The 21435-nt window shown below is 43.5% G+C and overlaps 1 protein-coding gene and 1 long non-coding RNA gene across 2 annotated transcripts; one reads left to right on the forward strand and one right to left on the reverse strand.

Moving 5' to 3' along the window:
- Nucleotides 1-4535: 4535 nt before the first annotated feature.
- On the reverse strand, nucleotides 4536-16977 carry C3H10orf53 (chromosome 3 C10orf53 homolog). Its single transcript, XM_001509023.4, has 3 exons — nucleotides 16864-16977; nucleotides 6075-6194; nucleotides 4536-5329 (listed from the first exon to the last, which is right to left on the reverse strand). Exons 1-3 carry the CDS (start codon nucleotides 16958-16960, stop codon nucleotides 5265-5267), a joined length of 282 nt encoding a protein of 93 aa, XP_001509073.1. The 5' UTR covers nucleotides 16961-16977; the 3' UTR covers nucleotides 4536-5264.
- Nucleotides 16978-16983: 6 nt separating this feature from the next.
- On the forward strand, nucleotides 16984-20851 carry LOC103167199. Its single transcript, XR_485078.3, has 3 exons — nucleotides 16984-17060; nucleotides 19299-19393; nucleotides 20457-20851. It is a non-coding gene; the product is annotated as an uncharacterized LOC103167199 (long non-coding RNA).
- Nucleotides 20852-21435: the final 584 nt, after the last annotated feature.

Below are 21435 nucleotides of genomic sequence, written 5' to 3' on the forward strand. Positions count from 1 at the left end.
TCTCCCTTCCTGACCTACCCTCTATTGAGGCACAAATCCACATCCTCACCACCAAACTCAACTCCCTCACTCCCATCCCTCCATCGATTTTGCACCACCCACAGCTCTGGATAACTTCCACCGTCTACTTCTGCTCTCGTGCTCACGCTACTGAAGGAAGTCCAGATGTTAGGCTGACCTCGTCCATCTGAAATTCATCCTCACTTGCTTTGCCTCTGCCCAGCAACAATACTTCTCCATCTTTACTTACTCCCGTAACCATTGCTTGTGCCAGCTGTTGATGACAACTCCTTCCTCAAGCCCCCTGTCCCCTACCTCTTGTCCCGATGACCTAGCTATTTTTGCTGACAGCATCAGAACTATCAGGTGTGAACTCTGAAAATCTCTCCTATACCTCTCATCTCACTCTTTCTGACCCCCTCATCAACTCTCATCATTCCCCGCCATCTCTCAAGAGATCTCTAGCATCCTTTCAAAAATTACCCCCTCACCTGGGCCTCTGACCCCATCCCTCTGCACCTTATTAAAACATTTGCCCCTTCCCTGACTGCCATCTTCAACCATTCGCTCCAGTGGCTCCTTCCCCACTGCTTTCAAATACACCCATGTACCTATCCCCTCTTCTAAAAAAAAGTCCCTTGGCCTCACTGTATCCTCCAGTTATCACCCCATATCCCCATACCACTCCTCATCAGTGGTATTTACTGAGCCCTTACTGTGTGTAGAGCACGGCACTAAGTGCTTGGGAGAGTACTATAGAGAAGCAGCTACAATAGAGAAGCAGTGTGGCCTAGTGGATAGAGCATGGGCCTGGAAGTCAGAAGGACCTGGGTTCTAATCACAACTGCCTCTTGTCTGCGGTGTGCCCCTGGGCAAGTCACTTAACTTCTTTGCACCTCAGTTTCCTCATCTATGAAATGGGGATTAAGACTGTGAATAGGGACTCTGTCCCACCTGACCAGCTCATATCTACCCTAGTGTTTAGTACAGTGCCTGCCACATAGTAAGTGCTTAATATACCATTAATAATAATAATAATAATAATAATGATACTACAACAGTTAGACATATTCCCTGCCTATGACAAGCTTAGAGTCAAGTTTCCTACCATTCCTTTCCAAGCTTGTCAAGTTGTTCATACCCTCTCCACCGAGGCTGGGCAAAACATCTGTGGGGACTGCCGAACTTCACTGCCACATTTCCTCCCATCACCTAGAGTCCCTGCTCCCAACAAGCTCTGTACACACCGGGCCTGGGCTAAAAGTTGTTGCCGCTTGCACTCAGTGTGTCCCACCAGACAGCCAGCCATGCTACTCCCTGGGGACTGGCACCAGCTTACCCCTGCCCCATGAGGAGCCCCCATCCTATCCTTCCTTCCACCACCCTGGCAGGAAAGAGAAAAGCACCTACAGCAATGGCTCCTCCACAAAACCTTGAGCAGATGAATGGCTGCTCTAGCAGTCACTGTGGCTTCAGGCGTGCCTAGGACTCTGTTTTTGAGAGTCTGAAATTCATTCCTAGCCACAACACCCTACTGCTTTTGTTTTTTATCTCGTGTAGTCGGCTTCAGTTTTATTCCATTTAGTGTTTCGACGTTTCATTATTCCTGGTGTCTGACTCCAGACCCTTCTCCCTATTTATACTCCTAGATTTGGAGCTCCTTGAGAGACAGGGAGCTCTAATTCCCACCCATGAGGTCTCTCCCAGTGCTTAATATAGTGCTCTGTACAGAGTAAGCACTTAAATAGCAATACTACTACTATACCCTCTGCCAGCTCTTAATAATAATTATTATTACTAATAATAGCACTTAAGTGCTTACTATGTGTCAGGCACTGTTCTATGCTCTGGGTTAGATATAAGTTAATGAGGTTGGTTGCAGTCCTTGTCCCACATGGGGCTCACAGTCTAAGCATTCATTCATTCAATCAATCAATCGTATTTATTGAGCTCTTACTGTGTGCAGAGCACTGTACTAAGCTCTTGGAAAGTACAATTCTCTTGTATGTGGAAGTACATCAAAACAAGTAAACAGGCATCAATGTAATTAAGTAGAATTACAGATACATAATTGCTGTAGGTCGGGGAAAAGCGGGGAAAAGCAAAGGGAGCGAGTCAAGGTGATGCATAAGGGAGGGGGAGCTAGTAGAATTGAATCCCCTTTTACGGATGAGGTAACTGAGGCACAGAGAAATGAAGTGACTTGCCCAAGGTCACACAGCTGACATGTGGCAGAGGTAGGATTAGAAGCCAGGTCCTCTGACAACCAGGCCTGTGCTCTTTCAACTAGGCCACGCTGCTTCTCTAACTCTGTTTCTCTTCCTCTTCTTCAACTTTCTCCTTGACTTCCTGCAATCTGTCTTCTGCCCTCTCCACTCTACTGAAACTGACCTCTCCAAGGTCACCAATGACCTCTTTGTTAAGTCCAATGGACTGTACTGCACCCTAATCCTCCTCTACCTCTAAGTTGCCTTTGAGTCTGTGGACCAGTCCTTTCTCCTGGAAACATTATCTAACCTCGGTGTCACTGACATTTTCCTCTCCTGGTTCTCCGCCTACCTCTGTGGCCACTCAGTTTCTTTTGCTGGTTCCTCCTCTACTGCCTATCCCTAACTCTAAGAGTCCCTTAAGTCTCAGTTCTGGGTTCCCTTCTATTCTCCACTTACCTACTCTTGAATAATTTATTTGCTTCTACAATATTAACTACCATCCCTAAGCAGATGTCATCTACCGCCTCAGCCCTGACCTCTCTCCTTCTCTGCACTGCCTTCAGGACATCTCTACTTGGATGCCCCATCCATACCTCAAACTTAATATGTCCAAAATAGAACTCCTCAACTTCCCACCCAAACCATTTTCTATCCCTGACTTCCCCATCACTATGGGCAACCCCACCATCCTCCCTTTTTCATGAGCCCATAACCTTGGCATCATTTCTACACATCTCCCTCATTCAACCTGCTTAATCAGTCATTCAACAAAATCCTGTTGGTTCTACCTTCACAACATCTTCAGAATCCACTCCTTCCTTTAAGCACTTGTCATATCCCTTTCCAACTTCTCCCTCACCAGAAGCTGGGGGCACCCGGAGAGACTGGCAGAAGGCCAAGCCCAAGCCCCTCCCTAAGCCAGAGCCTACCCCATCACATGAAAGACCACCACCCTGGTCGCAAGCTGCCCAGAGTCCAGGTTCTGCTCTGACATACCCACCCTCGGGTGGACATCATCCCTTTGAGGGATTTTACAGCTCATCTTTTTGAGTGATTCTGTCTGAGCAGCAAAAACATCTTTGAAATCACTTAGAACATTCACGACTTTGCAAGCATTTTCATAACAAGAAAACGGACGCGGCACAACAAGAGAGTGATTGGAAAAGGCGCTCTTGAAAGGCAAACTATTTAAATCGCATTGTGTTGGTGTCCATTAGTACCACTTGACTGCAAGCTACCGAGGGCAGTGCCCTAATCAACGAGGATCTTTATCCAGTGTGCGTTTTCCACCATGAATCATAGCGTGGATGAAGGGAGAGAGGTACTTACCTCTTCAATTTCTCTAACGATAAGAACCCTCGACATCAATTTCAGCGTTTCAAAATATGCCCTTAAGAAGAGAATTAGTCAAGTCTTAAAGGCTGGATCACAGGCTGCTCTGACCCTCTTGGGTTTTTTAGTGTTCTGGGGGATTTGGGGGATTTTGAAGCATACTGTTCAGCGGCCAGGTTACAAGTATAATTTCCTTACATGGACATTCCAGTGGAGAGTGTTGTAATTCACTACTTTCTAAATTCACTCAAAAGTTTAAAGTGCAGGGTTAATTCTAAGAATAATAACTTGCATTTATCCAGAAACCTCAGATTTTTAAAAATGTGAAAGCCATGACCTGCCAGAGGAGAAATAAGAGTTTGTGTGTCATACCCAGAAGGCTAGCCCGCTCAGGTTATATTGGACTTCCTTGGGAAAGGAATGAAAAAAATCACAAATCTCCAATGAGAAGGTCTTTACCCGCAGATTTATGAGGTCTTCCAGCAAAAGGGTATGGACATTCAGATACATACCTTTCAGATGCTTAATTGACTCTAAGTTTAATTTCATTCTACTAAGATAGCTGGATTGTCTCACAAGCCTTTGCTATAAATGCCTCCAGAGTCACTGTAAAAATAAAATTTAATTTTGGCATGATAATTTCCTTCACAAAATAAGTCATCCTTGCTTTGTCTTTGCAAGACATGCTCAAACCGTTTTTCTGCAAAGAGAGGGGAAAACCGTACCATTCATTCATGCTTCTGGAAAAGATCACAGGCCTGGGAGTGAGAGGGCCTGGGTTCTAATTCTCATTCCTCTACTTGTCTGCTGAGTGACCGTGGGAAAGTCACTTAACTTCTCTGGGCCTCTGCTCTTTCCTCTGCAAGGGGATTCAATACCTGTTCTCCCCCCTACTTTGACTGTTAGCCACATTGGTGACCCGATTATCTTGTACCTACCCCGGTTCTTAGTTCAGTGTTGACATATATGATAATTATTTATAAAGTCTTTAAATTTTCTCTTTCAGAGTCTTATTTTTATTAAAGGGAATGAGGAAATACAGGCTATCTTTCAGGTTGGATGCTTGAATTGAGGTTTTTAAAAATAAAATTTCACATTTTGTATTTCATGGTCTGCCCCATCTTTAGCAAGAAAGAAGCCTATTAAAAAAAACCCAAACTTTGGTACGCAAGTTTTTTTTCCAGTTTTTTCCCAGGATTAAGTTTCAGGTTCACTCATCTAATTTAACACAGGTCTGGTTCTTCCATTTATTAAAGAATGGATTCTTAAATGCTCCTGGCAAACAAACCTTATTAGTAAGGGCTGGAGTGAGGGTGGTGACTGTGTTATTTGATAGGGTTTCATTATTTTCTTTCAGATCAATACTGCAGACATTGTGGTTTGGTTGTTTGTAATTGTAGCCCTCTCTCTGTAGGTCAGGGTGGAGAGCTGTTATGAGCTGTTTGGTTTGATTATTTCATTAGTGTGAAGGGAGAGTCTTCATTTCCCTATGGACAGACTAGAAACCGTTTTAGGATGGGTCCTGGCTTTTTCTCGTTGGAACGACTTTCAGCTTGCGTACCGTCTCCGGCCGATGCTAGCCCACGTAACGCAATCTCACCATCTTAGCGACCAGCAGGCTGGCTTTACATGGGACCACATACTACATGGAAAGTCCTGGCATTCCTCCTAACACTGACAACTCCATAGGTCTTCATTGCAGCCCAGTAGATGAGAAGCAGATCAGTAGGCATTTAGCACTGCTTGTCTGGCTTCCTCACACAGTGGATCTAATTTTCCATCACCGCCTAAGGAAACATAAATAACTTCATGTTAGTTAATTTGTCATAGTTATACTAAACAAACTCCACTCAAAATGGGAGTCCTAAAAACGACTTTCCCCAGAACAGAAACCGAATAGCAAAAGCAGCACAACGACATCAACCCGTGTGGCTCAATAGACAAGCAGGATCAGACTCGGGTAGTTCTTGGAGGAAGCGTCTCCAGAGGAAAACCAGATGCTACCGTAATGCCTTGAACACTGATTATAACAGAAATGTTTGCAGAATGTTGACTCCAAATTCACCAACACAATCTTGTTATAATTTTAAAATAAAATCCTGCTTTTTGCAGGATAAATATGTTAATACAATTCTGAAGAGACCAAAAAAAATTAAATTTCACACACAATCTAAAGCTTAAACCCAAAAATCTTGGGCTGTTTCCTTTCCCTTTACTTAGCTTTTATGTTTCTAGTGCCCCGGGAATTAAATAAACTGTAAGCGCCTTGCAAACAGAGACCGTGTCTACCAACTCTGTTGCATTGTACTCTCTCAAGCACTTAGTACAGTGCTCTGCACATAGTAAGTGCTTAGTAAATAGCATTGATCCATCACTTTATCACTGAAGTTATGTATGTCTAGGGCGTGATATAAGAACAAATGCAAACATTTAGCATTCATGTTAAGATCATGTGAAGAACTAAATAGGTCCATTTCATTGTCGCAAAAAGACAGAAAGACTTAGTTTTAAACCTTATGATGTAAAACTTACCAAAGTCCAAGTCATTAATGTTACACTGGAAAATGGTTTCCCCATGTACTATGAGTTCTACAATGTTCCAGTCTGGTATCTTTTCCAAAACCAGGGAGTGTCCATCTCTACTCAGTGTGGCTGCAAGAAAAGAAAAACTGGGTAGGTGAAATAATAGGCATAATAATAATAATAACAATAACGTTGGTATTTGTTAAGCGCTTACTATGTGCAGAGCACTGTTCTAAGCACTGGGGGAGATACAGGGTCATCAGGTCGTTCCACATGAGGCTCACAGTTAATCCCCATTTACAGATGAGGTAACTGAGGCACAGAGAAGTGAAGTGACTTGCCCACAGTCACACAGCTGACAAGTGGCAGAGCTGGAATTCGAACCCATGACCTCTGACTCCCAAGCCCAGGGTCTTTCCACTGAGCCACACTGCTTCTCTAGAAGCAGAGCCCAAACGACATACGACAGAGCCCATAATACCAGAGCCCATATGACAATTATGATATTTGTTAAGCACTTACCATGTGCCAAGCATTCTGTTAAGTGCTGTGATAATTATCATTATTATGCTGACGAGTCAGGTCCACCCCAAAGCGACTTCATGGACACATCTATTCCAGAATGCCCCTCCTCCATCTGCAGTCATTCTGTAGTGTATCCATAGAGTTTTCTTGGTGAAAATACAGAAGCAGTCTACCATTGCCTCCTTCCGTGCAGTAAATTTGAGTCACGGCCCTTGACTCTCTCCCGTGCCGCTGCTGCCCAGCACAGGTGAGATTTGACTTGTTGCAGATTGTCTTCCACTTACTAGCCACTGCCCAAGCTAGGAATGGATTGGGTAAACTTCTGCTTGACTCTCCCTCCCATAGCTAAGACTGGTAGAGTACTGGAAACTCTCAAAGTGCGATCTTGAGGGGAGAGGGGAAGTGCTGGGTTAGGCACAAGACAATCAGGTTGGACACAGTCCCTGTCTCACATGGGCCTCAGAGTAAACGGGGGAGGGAGAACAGGTATTTTATCTCCATTGAACAGATGGAGAACAGAGAAATTAAGTGACTTGACTGAAATCTCACAGTAGGCATGTGGGTGATCCAGGATTAGAACTCAGATTCCCTGACTCTTAGGCCCATGCTCTTTCCTCTAGGCCACACTGTTTCTCAATGGGCAACGAAAATGGAACAACAGTGGTGCAGAAAAACACAGGGAAGGAGATCCAACACAAAGAGTGACTTCCGCCCTGAGTTAAGATTGGATTTAGTGCTTAACAAATACCATAATCATCATTATTATTTCAGGACACCTAGCGGTTTCACCAAAAAAAAAATAAAATTCCAAAATGAACTTCCTCTAAGGCTTTGACACCCAAGACACTATTGGGGATTGTGCTTAGAGACATAAGGAGCAGCGTGGCCTAGTGAAAAGTGCACGGGACTGGGAGTCAGGAGATCTGGGTTCTAATCTCAGCTCCATCATTTGACTGCTGTGTGACATTGGGCTAGTCACTTGACTTCCCTGGGTCTCACTTTCCTCATCTGTAAAATGGAGGTTCAATATCTGTCTCTCTGCCCTTTAGACTGTGAGCTCCATGTGGGCCAGGAACTGTGTCAGATCTGATTACATTATATCTACCCAAGTCTTCAGTAGAGTGCTTTGCATAGGGAAAGCACTTGACAAATACCACAATTAGTGTATTTTCTAAATGATGTGTATATATCTATAATTCTATTTATTTATTTTGATGCTATTGATGCCTGTCTACTTGTTTTGTTTTGTTGTCTGTCTCCCCCTTCTAGACTGTGAGCCCATTGTTGGGTAGAGATTGCCTCTATCTGTTGCCAAATTGTACTTTCCAAGCACTTAGTACAGTGCTCTGCACACAGGACGTGCTCAATAAATACGATTGAATGAATGAATTATTACTGACCTATTTTTCAGCCGTTATAATGCCTATACAAGATTTCCTCCTCCTCAGAGTTTCATGTGGAGAAAACTTGCCAGAAGACAATCTACCAGGGAGTAGAAGGGCATATATAATCAAATAAAAGTGAGTGCTTTGGACTGGCAGGTTCACTGATGGTGAAACATACTTTTTTTTCCCTTTTCATCTTGAAAAATGACAAATCAATTTTAGCAGGGGATGAGCTATAGCTCCAACAGACATTCAGGAATGTAACTAATGATCATGTTGGAAAGAGCCAATTCTCTAAATATTAAATGTCTTTATAGCTGGCACCTCTTTTACAGGCCCAAACCTAACTCTTCCAGGAATATCTTCAGGTTTTATATATGAGACATATTTTAAAGTATTCTTTTAAAAATGACTGAGGATTGTCAGCTTCCTTTCACACACCGTCACATTTGCATATAGATGATTTATCACTGACATAGATGACGTGGAATATGAATTGCTTTGCAATGCACTTATGGACTGATAAGCTTGAAAAAAAACTAAATACACCAGCTTACACCTGGAAAACTTTATATACATCCAAAGGCCCTCATTGGTCATTTAGAGCTTGGAATTTATCTTTGAATTCTGCTATCTAGAAAGCCCACTGTCCAGTGATGCACTGAGAAGCAAAATATCAATCTGCAACAAGAAGGTCAATAATAATAATAATAATAATAAATTGTTAGGTGCTTGTCACGTGCCAGGCACTTGGTGTATAAACAAGTTATGCTCTTTGAAAAACTGACAATAGTTTGATAAAGCAACTAACTTCTACCAGAGTCAAAGGTGGTCGGAGCTACATGTTCTGTTCACCTTCTCTATGTTGTGATATCTGGATTTTAATAATTGTGGCATTTGTTAAGTTCTTACTATGTAGCAGGCACTGTTCTAAGTCCTGGGAGAGGGGCAATCCGACATAGTCCCTGGCCCACATGGGTCTTACAGTTTAAGTGGGAGAGGGAGAAGCAGCGTGGCTCAGTGGAAAGAGCCTGGGCTTGGGAGTCAGAGGTCATGAGTTTGAATCCCAGCTCTGCCACTTGGCAGCTGTGTGACTTTGGGCAAGTCACTTCACTTCTCTGTGCCTCAGTTCCCTCATCTGTAAAATGGGGCTGAAGACTGTGAGCCCCACGTGGGACAACCTGATTCCCTTGTATCCCCCAGCGCTTAGAACAGTGCTCTGCACACAGTAAGCGCTTAACAAATACCAGCATTATTATTATTATTATATTTAATACCCATTTAACAGATGAGGAAGCAGAGACATAGAGTAGTGAACTAACGTGGCCAAGATCACATAGTAGCCAAGTGGCAGAGCCAGGATTAGAACCCAGGTCCTCTGACTCTACGATCCATGCTCTTTCCACTGGACACGTAGCTTCTCAGACATCACATCCAGCTTCTGGAGCAGTCCCATCTCAGATCTCCTCTGCTTCTGAAGATGACACAACTGACACAACTCACATCCTTATCCCCGGGCATGTGAGTGCTAATGAAAAGCTATGCAATTGAGAGCTCACCTCCTCCAGGAGGCCCTCCCAGACTCAGCCCTCCCTTTCCCTCTGCCCCTTCTCCCCTTCCTATTGCCCCTACTCCCTCCCTCTGCTCTACCCCTTCCCCTCCCCTCAATACTTGTGTATATTTGTATATATTATTTATTACTCTATTTTATTAATGATATATATATATATATATCTCTGATTCTATTTATCTATTTTGATGGTACTGATGCCTGACTACTTTTTTTGTTTTCCTGTTATCTCCCCGCTTTTAGATTGTGAGCCCGTTGTTTGGGCAGGGATTGTCTCTGTTGCGAATTGTACATTCCAAGTGCTTAGTACAGTGCTCTGCACACAGTTAGCGCTCAGTAAATACGATTGAATGAATGAATGAATTCCACACTGTGTCATGTAACATCTGTTCTGGGATGCATTAATATGTCTTGCCACTCACAGCAGCTCCTGTTGCTGTTTTCAAATCTGGCCTCTCGTACTCTTAATTCTTTCTGAAATCTCTGCTCAAGGTAGCATGGCCTAGTGGAAAGAGCACGGCCTGGGAGTTAGAGGACATGGGTTCTAATCCTGGCTCGGCCACGTGTCTGCCGCGTATCTTGGACAAGTCACTTAACTTCTCTGTGCCTCATTAGGTCATCTGTAAAATGGGGATTAGGACTGAGCCCAATGAGGACAGGGACTGTGTCCAACCTGATTAGCTTGTCTCTACCCCAGTGCTTGAACAATGCTTAGCACATAGTAAGTCCTTACAAATACCATTATTTTTATTCTCCTCTCACCAGACTGGCTTCTATGAGCCAACAGTCAGTCTGTTTCCCAGTAGCCTGTTGCAATCCCACAGTGTTGATGCTTTCTAAGTCTTTAAAAAAATTTGGCTTGCCCCCCCTTGATTGCTTAAGTCTCATTCAGCAGCTGCCTACGTATCCTGCTAGAATCCCATTCTCTTCATGTGACCCCCTCATGCCCATACTCAACACTGAGACAAAATCACAAGCACAGGTCCTGGTATCAAGGTGAGTCTATCAGCATTAATAATAGTCAATAGCCGGTGATATTTGTTAAACACTTACTATGTGCAAGTATTGTACTAAGCAGTGGGGTAGACAGAAGATCATCAGTCACAACATTGAAGTTATGCTCAACTCAACAAACTCTGCAGGGTGGAGTCTCTGAAAAATAAAGGACGACATAGGATTCCCACCCAGAGAGCTCAAATGGGGCAGCCAAATGCGAGTGGGGCAGAGGAAGGGCTTTAAGGAGGCAGTGGAGCGAGACCTCGGACAATATGATGTGACAGCTGAAAGCTGGACACCAATTCCCTCAGACTGACAGCTCGGTGCCCTGAAATCAACAAAAGGGTGACTCTCTTTGCAGAAGGTTCCGGAGGCTCATGAGATTTAGAGGCAAAAACAAAAAAAGACTCAGGTGCGCCAAGCAGCAAACAAGGTAGCATAGCACTGAATAGTATTTGTGAGCAGAGAAGGTGGTGGGTTTGATCAGGCATTTTTAACCACACCTGCTCCCTTCCATAAAATTCACCATCGAATGTAAAGGATTATGTGTGTATACTGTATATATATGTCAATGGTGTACATATGAATGGAAACATTTACTTTGAAGAGAAAACAAAGGAGCCGGAGTCAAGACCCTTGTGCGCTGATAGCTTGGGCTCCACTATTCATGTTCATGACCCTCCTCGACAGATCATTTCATTGCTCTCCACTTTATATTTCCTTTTATAAAATGGGGATAAAAATCACCAATTGATGTCTGAGCATGAATGCTTAGTACCCAGGGATATGATACTTAGCCCTCTACCTGAAATACTGTAAGCTTTCTGTGGCCAGGGAATACATCTACCAATTTTATTATACTTTCCCACTGTTCTTTGTAAAGTGTTCAATAAATACTAATGACTGATCAATAATAATAATAATAACGATGATGGCATTTGTTAAGCGCTTACTATGTGCCGAACACTGTTTTAAGCCCTGGGGTAGATACAAGGCAATCAGGTTGTCCCACGTGGGGCTCACAGTCAATCCCCACTTTCCAGATGAAGTAACTGAGGCACTGAGAAGTTAAGTGACTTGCCCAAAGTCACACAGCTGATAAGTGGCAGAGCGGAGATTAGAACCTATGACCCTTGACTCCCAAGCCTGTGCTCTTTCCACTAAGCCACACTGCTTCTCATTGATCACTGATCATTGATTGATCATTGTCCCGAGGACTATTAGATTCCTCTAGAATCTGAAGGGGAAAAACCTGAGAAGAAGGATTTCTTCCATTGGGAAACTGTGGGAATGTCTTTCATTCCATCTTGTTTTCAAAAAACTAGACAAAGAGCCAATTATTTGTATCTAATTACTGTGACAATTGCCATGTGGAAGTGTTGGCATGTGTCCACTTCTTCATCTTCTAAGCAGTTAACACAACTAGCCCCAACTGGGAAAAATGTAATTGGAGAATTTTAATTTCACTTTTGGAGAGAAACTTCAGAGACGGCCTCAGCAAGGATTCCAATTAATGAGTTTTCCTTGAGCATCTGAAGGCTGCTTGACAGCAGAGAATAGATTTTTGTTAAATACTTTTAATCTGGAGTGTTTTGCATGACTCCTTGTAAGTTAATTCTGAAAAGTGTATATTAAAAACTTCAAGGGGGTCTTTGCCATGCATGGCTCAAAAATACTGAAAAGTGTTTACTATTTAAAAATATTTTTCTATAAAGGGATTGTCAGACTTAGTTTCAGAAAATAAACAGTACCACTAAGGCAGTTCTGAATAACCAGGTTCAATATTTTTATGATCCACAGTCCTGTTCTTGGTCCAGTGGAGAGGGTAGGGCTCTGGGTAATAGGAGACCTATATTCTAGTCCCGGTTCTAGCAGCTGGGGGCTTTGCTGGTGAAGGTCTTCCAACCGAAAGAACTACCTATAACATTCTGTTAGGTGGATAGGTCCTCCTAATCCCTCATTCAATTCTCTCATCCTTCTCAGTCATTCCTCAAGAGGAGATCTCCTGGTAATTTCAAAATCTACCCCCATTCATCGAACCTCTGACTCCTCCCCTTCACACTTTTTAAGCATCCTTATGTCCAATAATGGTGGGAATCCTGGCTCTGCCAATTGTCTGGTGTGTGTGTGACCTTGAGCAAGTCACTTCATTTCCCTGGACTTCGGGGAACTCGACTGTAAAATGGAGATTAAGATTGTGAGCCCCGTGTGGGACAGGGACTGTGTCCAACCTGGTTAGCTTGTATCTACCCCAGTGCTTAGAAGAGTGCCTGGCATATAGTAAATCAAGCAGCATGGCCTTGTGGCAAGAGCACGGGCTTGGAAGTCAGAAGTCATGGGTGCTAATCCTGGCTCTGCCACTTGTCTCCTATGTGACCTTGGGCAAGTCACTTAACTTCTCTGGGCCTCAGTTACCTCATCTGTAAAATGTGGATTGAGAGAGTGAGATTTTACCATGTGGGACAGGGATTGTCTTCAAACTTGATTGCCTTGTATCTAACCCAGCGCTTAGAACAGTACTTGGTACATAGTAAGCATTTAACAGATACCACAATAATACTAAGCATTTAACAAATACCATAAACAAACATCTTCCCTTCCAAATCCTCTCCTCTAACTTTCGAATCATAATTGACAACATCACCCATCTCCTCGTGTCTCAAGTCTGAGACCCTTGCTTTATCCTTGACTCCTCCCTCTTTCTCAACTTCCATATTCATTCTGTTGTCAAATCATGTTTGTTCTCTCACTACATTTCCACAAACATTTCCACGGTGGTTCAGGCACTTGCTATATGCCATCTTGATCTGTGCATCAGTCTCCTGGCTGACTTTCTTGTTTCCAGTCTTGGCCCTCTCTAATCCAAACTTCTCTCAGCAACTCAGATCATTTTTCTCTAACGTTGTGCATGTCTTCCCACTCCTCGAAAACCTTTAATGGTTGCTCCCTTCTTCTTTGCGTCAAGCAGAAACTCCTGACCATGAGCTTTAAGGCAACTGCCACTTCATCATTTCCATATCATTCAAGCACTTAGATACTTAGACGACCTGATTACCTTGTAGCAACCCCAGTGCTTAGAACAGTGCTTTGCATATAGTAAGCGCTTAAGAAATACCATAATTATTATTATTTGTAGAGCATATTTTTTTAAAGGCCCTAGCTTTGACAATCAAACAAGATTCAATACTTTAGAAGGGACACTGACTTCACTGGATTTGGAGAAAGAGTTGGTTCTGAGTTTTTCTGTATATTTGCTTCCTACTGACCCTGTCATTTGGTTATGGGGATGGGGTGCGAGGAAAGTGCGAGAGATGGCAATCCATTTTGCTTCTGGTTTTCAATTATTGAAATTTGGCACAGATTGGACAAACATGGTTTCACATGTTATCCGACCTTTAACCTGCCCACTATCAGTCCACTGAAACTCAGACTAGGGGATCTCAAAACCCTGTGAGTTAGAGCAGTCGAGTAGCTGCTGAAGCATATTTGGAAGATGAAGGAGTCTCCCTTCGTAGACAGTGGATGAACCCCGATCTCAAAGATTTCAGGACCTTGCAGGTGCATGAAGGAACTGATTTGAGAGCTAGTGGTTTGCACGGTGCCACTCTCCCTCCCTCATTCCTGCAGGAGGTGTTCCCCTGGGGCTGTGGGGGCCATAAATGAGTTTATAATAATAGTAATGATGGTATTTATTAAGTGCTTACTATGTGCCAAGCACTGTTGTAAGCAATGGGGTAAGTGTAAGATCAGGTTGTTCCACGTGGGGCTCATAGTCTTAATCTCCATTTTACAGATGAGGTAACTGAGGCACAGAGAAGTTAAGTGACTTGCCCAAAATCACACAGCTGACAAGTGGCAGTGCCGGGATTAGAACCAATGACCTCTGACTCCCAAGTCTGTGCATTTTCCACTAAGCCACACTCCAAACTTCATCCAACTACAACAGAGCCAGAAGGACAGACTAGCCATACTGCACCTGGCTTTCATCTTTTACCCTTTTGAGGCACTGAGTAGGTGAGCCTAGCACATTCCAAAGAGTTGAAAAGCTTAATCTGGAGCCAGGGGGTGTCTACTTGAAATATCAATCTATGAGCTAGCTAGAATTCCGTGGACATTGAAATGTCACAGCTATCCCCAGGGATAAGTTTTTCAAAATGGGTATGCCATTCTATGGGTTATCTCTTAAAAGGAAAGAGAAATACATTTGCCTTCTGAAATAAAATACCTGGAAAAGCACAGCTAAATTCTAGTATAAATCAATTTAAAGCTAACAAGCCACCTAGAGAAGGCAGCTTCTTTGAGGCTCAGCACCTCATTGTTTAAGGAGGATTTGTGTAAACTGAATTTGTGCAAAAGAAAATCCCTTTTGCTCTTTGTCAACACCCCTTTAAACTACCTAGCGACACTATAAAGAATTAGATATGGGGTTTACCCTTTGTATAGATTGTGAGCCTCTCAAGGGACTGTGTCCAACTCCCACCTGTGCACTCTTACTCACGGTACAGTACAGTGCTCTGCACACAGTAAGCGGTTAATAAATACTATCACTACTATTTCCCTACTGGGGGCATAACTCCAGTTGACATAGTGTACATAGACAATAATTATGGTATTTGTTAAGCGCTTACTACGTGCCAAACACTGTTCTAAGTGCTGACTCTCATGGATCAATTTATGTCCTTACTTGCACATCTTAAGAGATAAGTGCACTATTTAAAAAAAAGTTGTGGGCAGGTAAATGCCTAAGTGTTTCTTGTCAAATACCCTTCATTAGTGACACTCTTGCACGGGAGATTTGTGCAGGCATATCAGAGTTTACCCAGCGCTCCCTCCTGTTTAAACTAGGAGCCCCGCTTAGGATAGAGACTGTGCCCATCCTGATTATCTTGTATCTTCGCCGGTGCTTTAGGACAGTGCTTGGCACATAGTAAGTGCTTGACGAGTGTGACTCTGGGCAAGTCACTTAGCTTCTCTGTACTTCAGTTACCTCATTTGTAAAATGGGGATTAAAACTGTGAGCCTCTCGTGGGACGATCTGATTACCCTGTATCTACCCCAGCGCTTAGAACAGTGCTCGGCACATAGTAAGCGCTTAACAAATACCAACATTATTATTATTATTAAGAAAAATGTTCTCAAACAGGCAAAGCAATGATTGGAAGCTCCCTGGGATCGGAGATCATGTCTCCCCAGCTCTATTGTACTGCACTCTCTCAAATGCTTAGTTCAGTGCACTGCAGAAAGTAGTGCTCAATCAGGCATCAATCAATTAATGATAATGATAAACAAAACAAAAGAACATTGAAGCAATGATAAAAGAAACAGATTGAAGCATTGATAAAAAAAACTCTGCCAAGCTATTCCAAGGTTAAAGAAATATAGAACAAAGTAATAAGCAAAAGAGAAAGATTTGCTTTTTTTCTCCAAGACTTACAAGCTGGGCCTGGAAAATGAATGAATAAAAGAATAAATGAATGAATGAATCAATCAAATCGATCACATTTGAGTGCCGCCTCATCATTAACAATGGTATTTATTGAGCACTTACTGTGTGCAGAGCAAGGGGGGGCCGGATCATCTGGGTAACGGCCTCTCTCGGCCCAGTTTCCCCCCATTTCATAATGATAATAATAATAATAATAATTATGGTATTTATTAAACACTTACTATGCCAGGCACTGTACTAGCAATACTGTACAAGAAGCAGGGTGGCTTAGTGGAAATAGCGTGGGCTTGGGAGTCAGAGGACGTGGGTTCTAATCCCCCCAGGCCCCTCGTCTGCTGTGTGAGCTTGGGTAAGGCACTTACTGCGTGACTGTGGGCAAGTCACTTAACTTCTCTGTGCCTCAGTTACCTCATCTGTAAAATGGGGATTAAGACTGCGAGCCCCACGTGGGACAACCTGATTCCCCTGTCTACCCCAGCGCTTAGAACAGTGCTCGGCACATAGTAAGCGCTTAACAAATACCAACATTATTACTTACCTTCTCTGGGTCTCAGTTACCTGAGTGAAATGGGGATGTAGACTTCGAGCCCCACGGGGGGCCACCCTGATTACCTTGTGTCTACCCTAGTGCTAAGAACGGTGTTTGGCCCATAGTAAGCACTTAAATACCATTATTACTATTACTACTAATAATAGGTGAGGGCCGGGTTGCCCGGAGATCCCCCTCTCCACCCTTGCCAGGTTTCCCCAGTTGGCTTGGAGACTCCAGCCGGCTCCCATGCCCTTCCTTTGGGTCTTCCTCGACCCCGCTCCGGGTAGAGAGAGGCCTGAGCCCCCCATAACACGGTCGGAGGGGCCGGTGGCCGGGGTCCCCACCTTGCAAGCCCTGCAGGCGGCTGGTCCTGTGCCGCACGGGCAGGCCGGCGGCTCGGTAGGGGCCATAGCGGACGGTGACCAGAGCCGCTGTGGGCATCGCGCTGTAAGCAACCGGGCCGGAGCCCGACAAACACCGGTTGCCAAGGCAACGAGCTCTGCCGGACAAAGCCTGGGGAGGCCGGGGGAGACCAAAGGGGGTGAGACGGGCCTCTCCTGCCCCCCTCCCCGACCCCATCATCTATTCATTCATTCATTCCATAGTTTATTGAGCGCTTACTATGTGCAGAGCACTGGACTTGTGGCTCAGTGCAAAGAGCCCGGGCTTGGGAGTCAGAGGTCATGGGTGCTAATCCCAGCTCCGCCGCTTGTCAGCTGTGTGACCCTGGGCAAGTCACTTCTCGGGGCCTCAGTTCCCTCATCTGGAAAATGGGGATGAAGACTGAGCCCCATGTGGGACAACCTGATTACTTTGTATCTCCCCCAGCGCTTAGAACAGTGCTTGGCACATAGTAAGCGCTTAACAAATGCCAACATTATTATTATTATTATTATTATTACGAAGCGCTTGGAATGGACAATTCGGCAACAGATAGAGACAATCCCTGCCCACTGACGGGCTCACAGTCCAATTCATTCACTCAGTTCACGCTGCCCCCAGGGAAGCAGCGTGGCTCAGTGGAAAGAGTATGGGAGTCAGAGATCATGGGTTCAAATCCCACTCTGCCCCTTGTCAGCTGTGTGACCGTGGGCAAGTCACTTCACTTCTCTATGCCTCAGTTACCTCATCTGTAAAATGGGGATTAGGACTGTGAGCTTCATGTGGGACAATCTGATTACCCTGTATCTTTCCCCGCATTTAGAACAGTGTTCTGCACCTAGTAAGAGCTTAACAAATACCAACATTATTATTATGATTACCAATTGTAATCATAATAATAATAATGGGTCTTGTACCATGGCTCAGTGGCAAGAGCCCGGGCTCTGACTCCCAAACCCGTGCTTTTTCCACTGAACCGCGCTGATTCCCTGTAATGCTATAAATAATTGTATTTTTTTGACGGGTTACTGAGTGCAAAGCACTGTACTAAGCGTTCCGGATAGCACAGTATAACAATTAAGATTCACGTTCCCCGCCCCGGATCCGAAGGTCCCGCCCAAGGCGGGGGGCTGGATCGTCTCGGTAATGGCCCCTCCCGGCCCAGTTTCCCCCCATTTATTATTATTAATAATAATAATTATGGTATTTGTTAAGTGTTTTCTATGCCAGGCACTGTAATAATAATGTTGGTATTTGTTAAGCGCTTACTATGTGCAGAGCACTGTTCTAAGCGCTGGGGTAGACACAGGGGAATCAGGTTGTCCCACGTGGGGCTCACAGTCTTAATCCCCATTTTACAGATGAGGTAACTGAGGCCCAGAGAAGTGAAGTGGCTTGCCCACAGTCACACAGCAGACAAGTGGCAGAGGTGGGATTCGAACCCATGACCTCTGACTCCAAAGCCCGGGCTCTTTCCACTGAGCCATGCTACTATCAGTACTGTACTAGAAGCAGCGTGGTTTAGTGGAAAGAGTGCGGGTTTGGGTGTCAGAGGTCGTGGGTTTTAATCCTGCCTCAGCCCCTTGTCTGCTGTGTGAGCTTGGGTAAAGCACTTAATGTCTCTGGGCCCCAGATACCTCATCTGTAAAATGGGGATTTAGGCTGTGAGCCACACGTAGGACAAGCTGATTACCTTGTATGTATCCCAACGCTTAGAACAGTGCTTGGCACATAGTAAGCGCTTAACAGATACCATTATTATTATTATTTTTACTAAGTGCTGGGGTGGATACAAGCAAATTGGGTTGAACACAGGCCCTGTCCCTTGAGGGGCTCACAGTCTCAATCCCCATTTTACAGAAGAGGTATCTGAGGCCCAGAGAAGTAAAGTTACTTGCCCAAGATCACACAGCAGACAAGTGGTGGAGTCAGGATTAGAACTCATGACCTTCTGACTCCCAGGCCTGGGCTTTATCCACTAGGCCATGCTGCTTCTTTATTTCTCAGTGGGAGTCCCTTAGAAGTAGAAGGCACGGGAGAGGGCATATTAGTAGGAGCCTTAGCACTTACTGAGCGTCCCCTGGGGCAAGGGGTGGACCAGGTGTGGGGGAAGGAAGAACTACAGGCTCACCTGTTCTCACCTGTCCACCAAGGGCTTCCCTGATCCTAGGGCAGCAAGCCCGCACTCTCACTGGTCCGGGCCCAGCTAGTTTGATTAAAGAAGGTAAGGGGGTTAAAGGAGGGGTTTTCTTTTATGTATGCATTCCTTGGGGATTAAGATAGTGAGCCCTATATCGGACAGGGACTGTGTCCAACCTGGGGTAACAAATATCCCAATTATTATTATTCTGATGATGATTTTCCCTTCACCTGACTCTTCCCATGTGATTTTTTCAAGCCTTTAGGAACCCTGCTTATAGGCATCAGAGGAATGCAGAGACAGTGTTAATCTGACCGAAAGTAGATCACACCGAAACAAGTTCAAATGAAAACGTAAGAAGCCTTGTTTTTTGTTTGTTTTATTGATTTTTTATTGATTCAATCTATTGTTTAAATACTTTGGATTTGTTACCAATATACAGCTCTTTCATCATACAGGTACATATATTTCTTTAAAGCACAAAACTGTAACTTAAAAGTGATGGACTATATAAATACACATTTACATATTGCCATAAATCTATACTATTTTATAAAAATAGGACTAAAATATCAACTCTATATTTTAGCAACTTATACACACCATAATTAATCAACGTGCATGTAAATATGCTTCACTGTTTCAAAACAAGCTTTTCCAGGATTTAATTGCCCGTGATATTTGAAGGTTTTCACAAGAGCTTTCTTTTCAAGTGCCACTTACAGATCCGCCTGTTGGCATGGCTCAGTTTTGCCTTTGCATAAATATTCGATATTCTTCCTATCCCTGCTTTGGGTTGAGCAGACTCATTTCCATCTCCTTGAATAAGTTTGTCCTGGAGAAAAGCTGTTGTCCCACTAGTCAGAAATCTGCTAGTCAGAATTCTCAAAGCACTTAAATATGGGTGCCTGGCTTTCTATTTGAATATTTTTTAGTGAACAATCAGCTAATATCTTTGCATAGATGCATATGGTCATCGTATATCTCAGAGGGTTGCAGAAATGGATTTGGGTAAACTGGACTAATGTAAATAATGTGAAATGAAATCACTCAAAATCAACCACTTCCAAAAAGCCCACAAAACATTTCACTGGATCACAGAATGGGCAACGCCTAGACAAACCATTAGTTAATAGAGCAATATCTCAGGGAAAATTTGGCTTTTCATTCTGGCCCTCGTGATTATTTTACCTGACTTGTTCTTAGTAAATTAAACCACCCCATCTGTCCAGACCTGCGAAAAAGGGGATTAAGCCATTTAACTGCATTTTCTCCTAGAGAGGAGCTTTCTTGGTTTTCAAAAACAAATGTGCAACTTTGAATTCAGTTGCTTTTCAGTTGCCCCTGTAACTTTGAACGGTCCCCTGGGTTAGTAATAATATCTATAAAATCATTTAATGAATTTTTTTTTTCCAGACTCACCTTTAAATCTCCCGAGAAAGATACTCTGACATTATTATCGTGTTTTTAGAAAACTCAGCCAGAGCCATATGCTGACCAATCAAGGAGTGATTATATCCAGACTGCTTTCTCCTGCTAAAAGCCCCCATAGTACATTCACCATCCTTTGGGCCCATTTTGAGTTGCTTCTAAAGGCAGCAGTGAATGTGGAAGATTTTGAATGGCACTAGTGAAAGTAGGAGATTTTGGATGGCCCATTTAAGATAAAACATCTAATTAGGATTCTTATCTGTTTTGTAAAAACTGAACAATGAAAGAAGTTATCTCACCAGTAAAGAGTAGTTTTTGGCTTTGAGAGATGTTTGCTTTTGCTTCTGTTTCCTTAAATTCTTTTAACTTACACTGCCACTCACTGGCGTCAATTTAAAACCCAACAGGAAGCAAATGACAACAAACTTACTTTGCAGGTGCTAAGCTTTGCTCCTTCACTGAACTGCCCCAGAGAAAAGAGTATCCTCCCTGTCCTGTCATCTATATACTCCTTCCCTACCAATCTGCTACTTGGCTCCATGACAAAAGTATATTTTGGGTCTCTAGAATGCCACTTTTAACTTCTTAAAGCTCCTTTAAAGTTATTTTTTCAAGGGTCAAAACAGAGGACTCCAGTAAAATAAATTTGTACCTCTGTTCTATAAGCAAGCTCTTCTTTTTACTATTTCATTTTGTTCATTTTCTCTAGTCATTAACGTTTAACTTCAACCATTGCTTTACAGACACCCAAAGCCTAACAGACAAGTCACAAAGCAACAGGTTTTCCTGTTTTCTTAAGGGATAAAAAGACCAAAATAAACCCCAAACCACTAGAAACCACACAAAGTGATGGGGGAGGAGGAAAGGGAAGAAAAAGACGAAGAGGAAGGGGAAAGAATGAAATCTGGGGGAGATGGGAAGGAAATGAGCCTTTAAGAAACTTCAAAAGACATGGCCATAATTC

This window comes from Ornithorhynchus anatinus, chromosome 3 (assembly GCF_004115215.2).
Source record: "Ornithorhynchus anatinus isolate Pmale09 chromosome 3, mOrnAna1.pri.v4, whole genome shotgun sequence".
NCBI classification, from domain to species: domain Eukaryota; kingdom Metazoa; phylum Chordata; class Mammalia; order Monotremata; family Ornithorhynchidae; genus Ornithorhynchus; species Ornithorhynchus anatinus.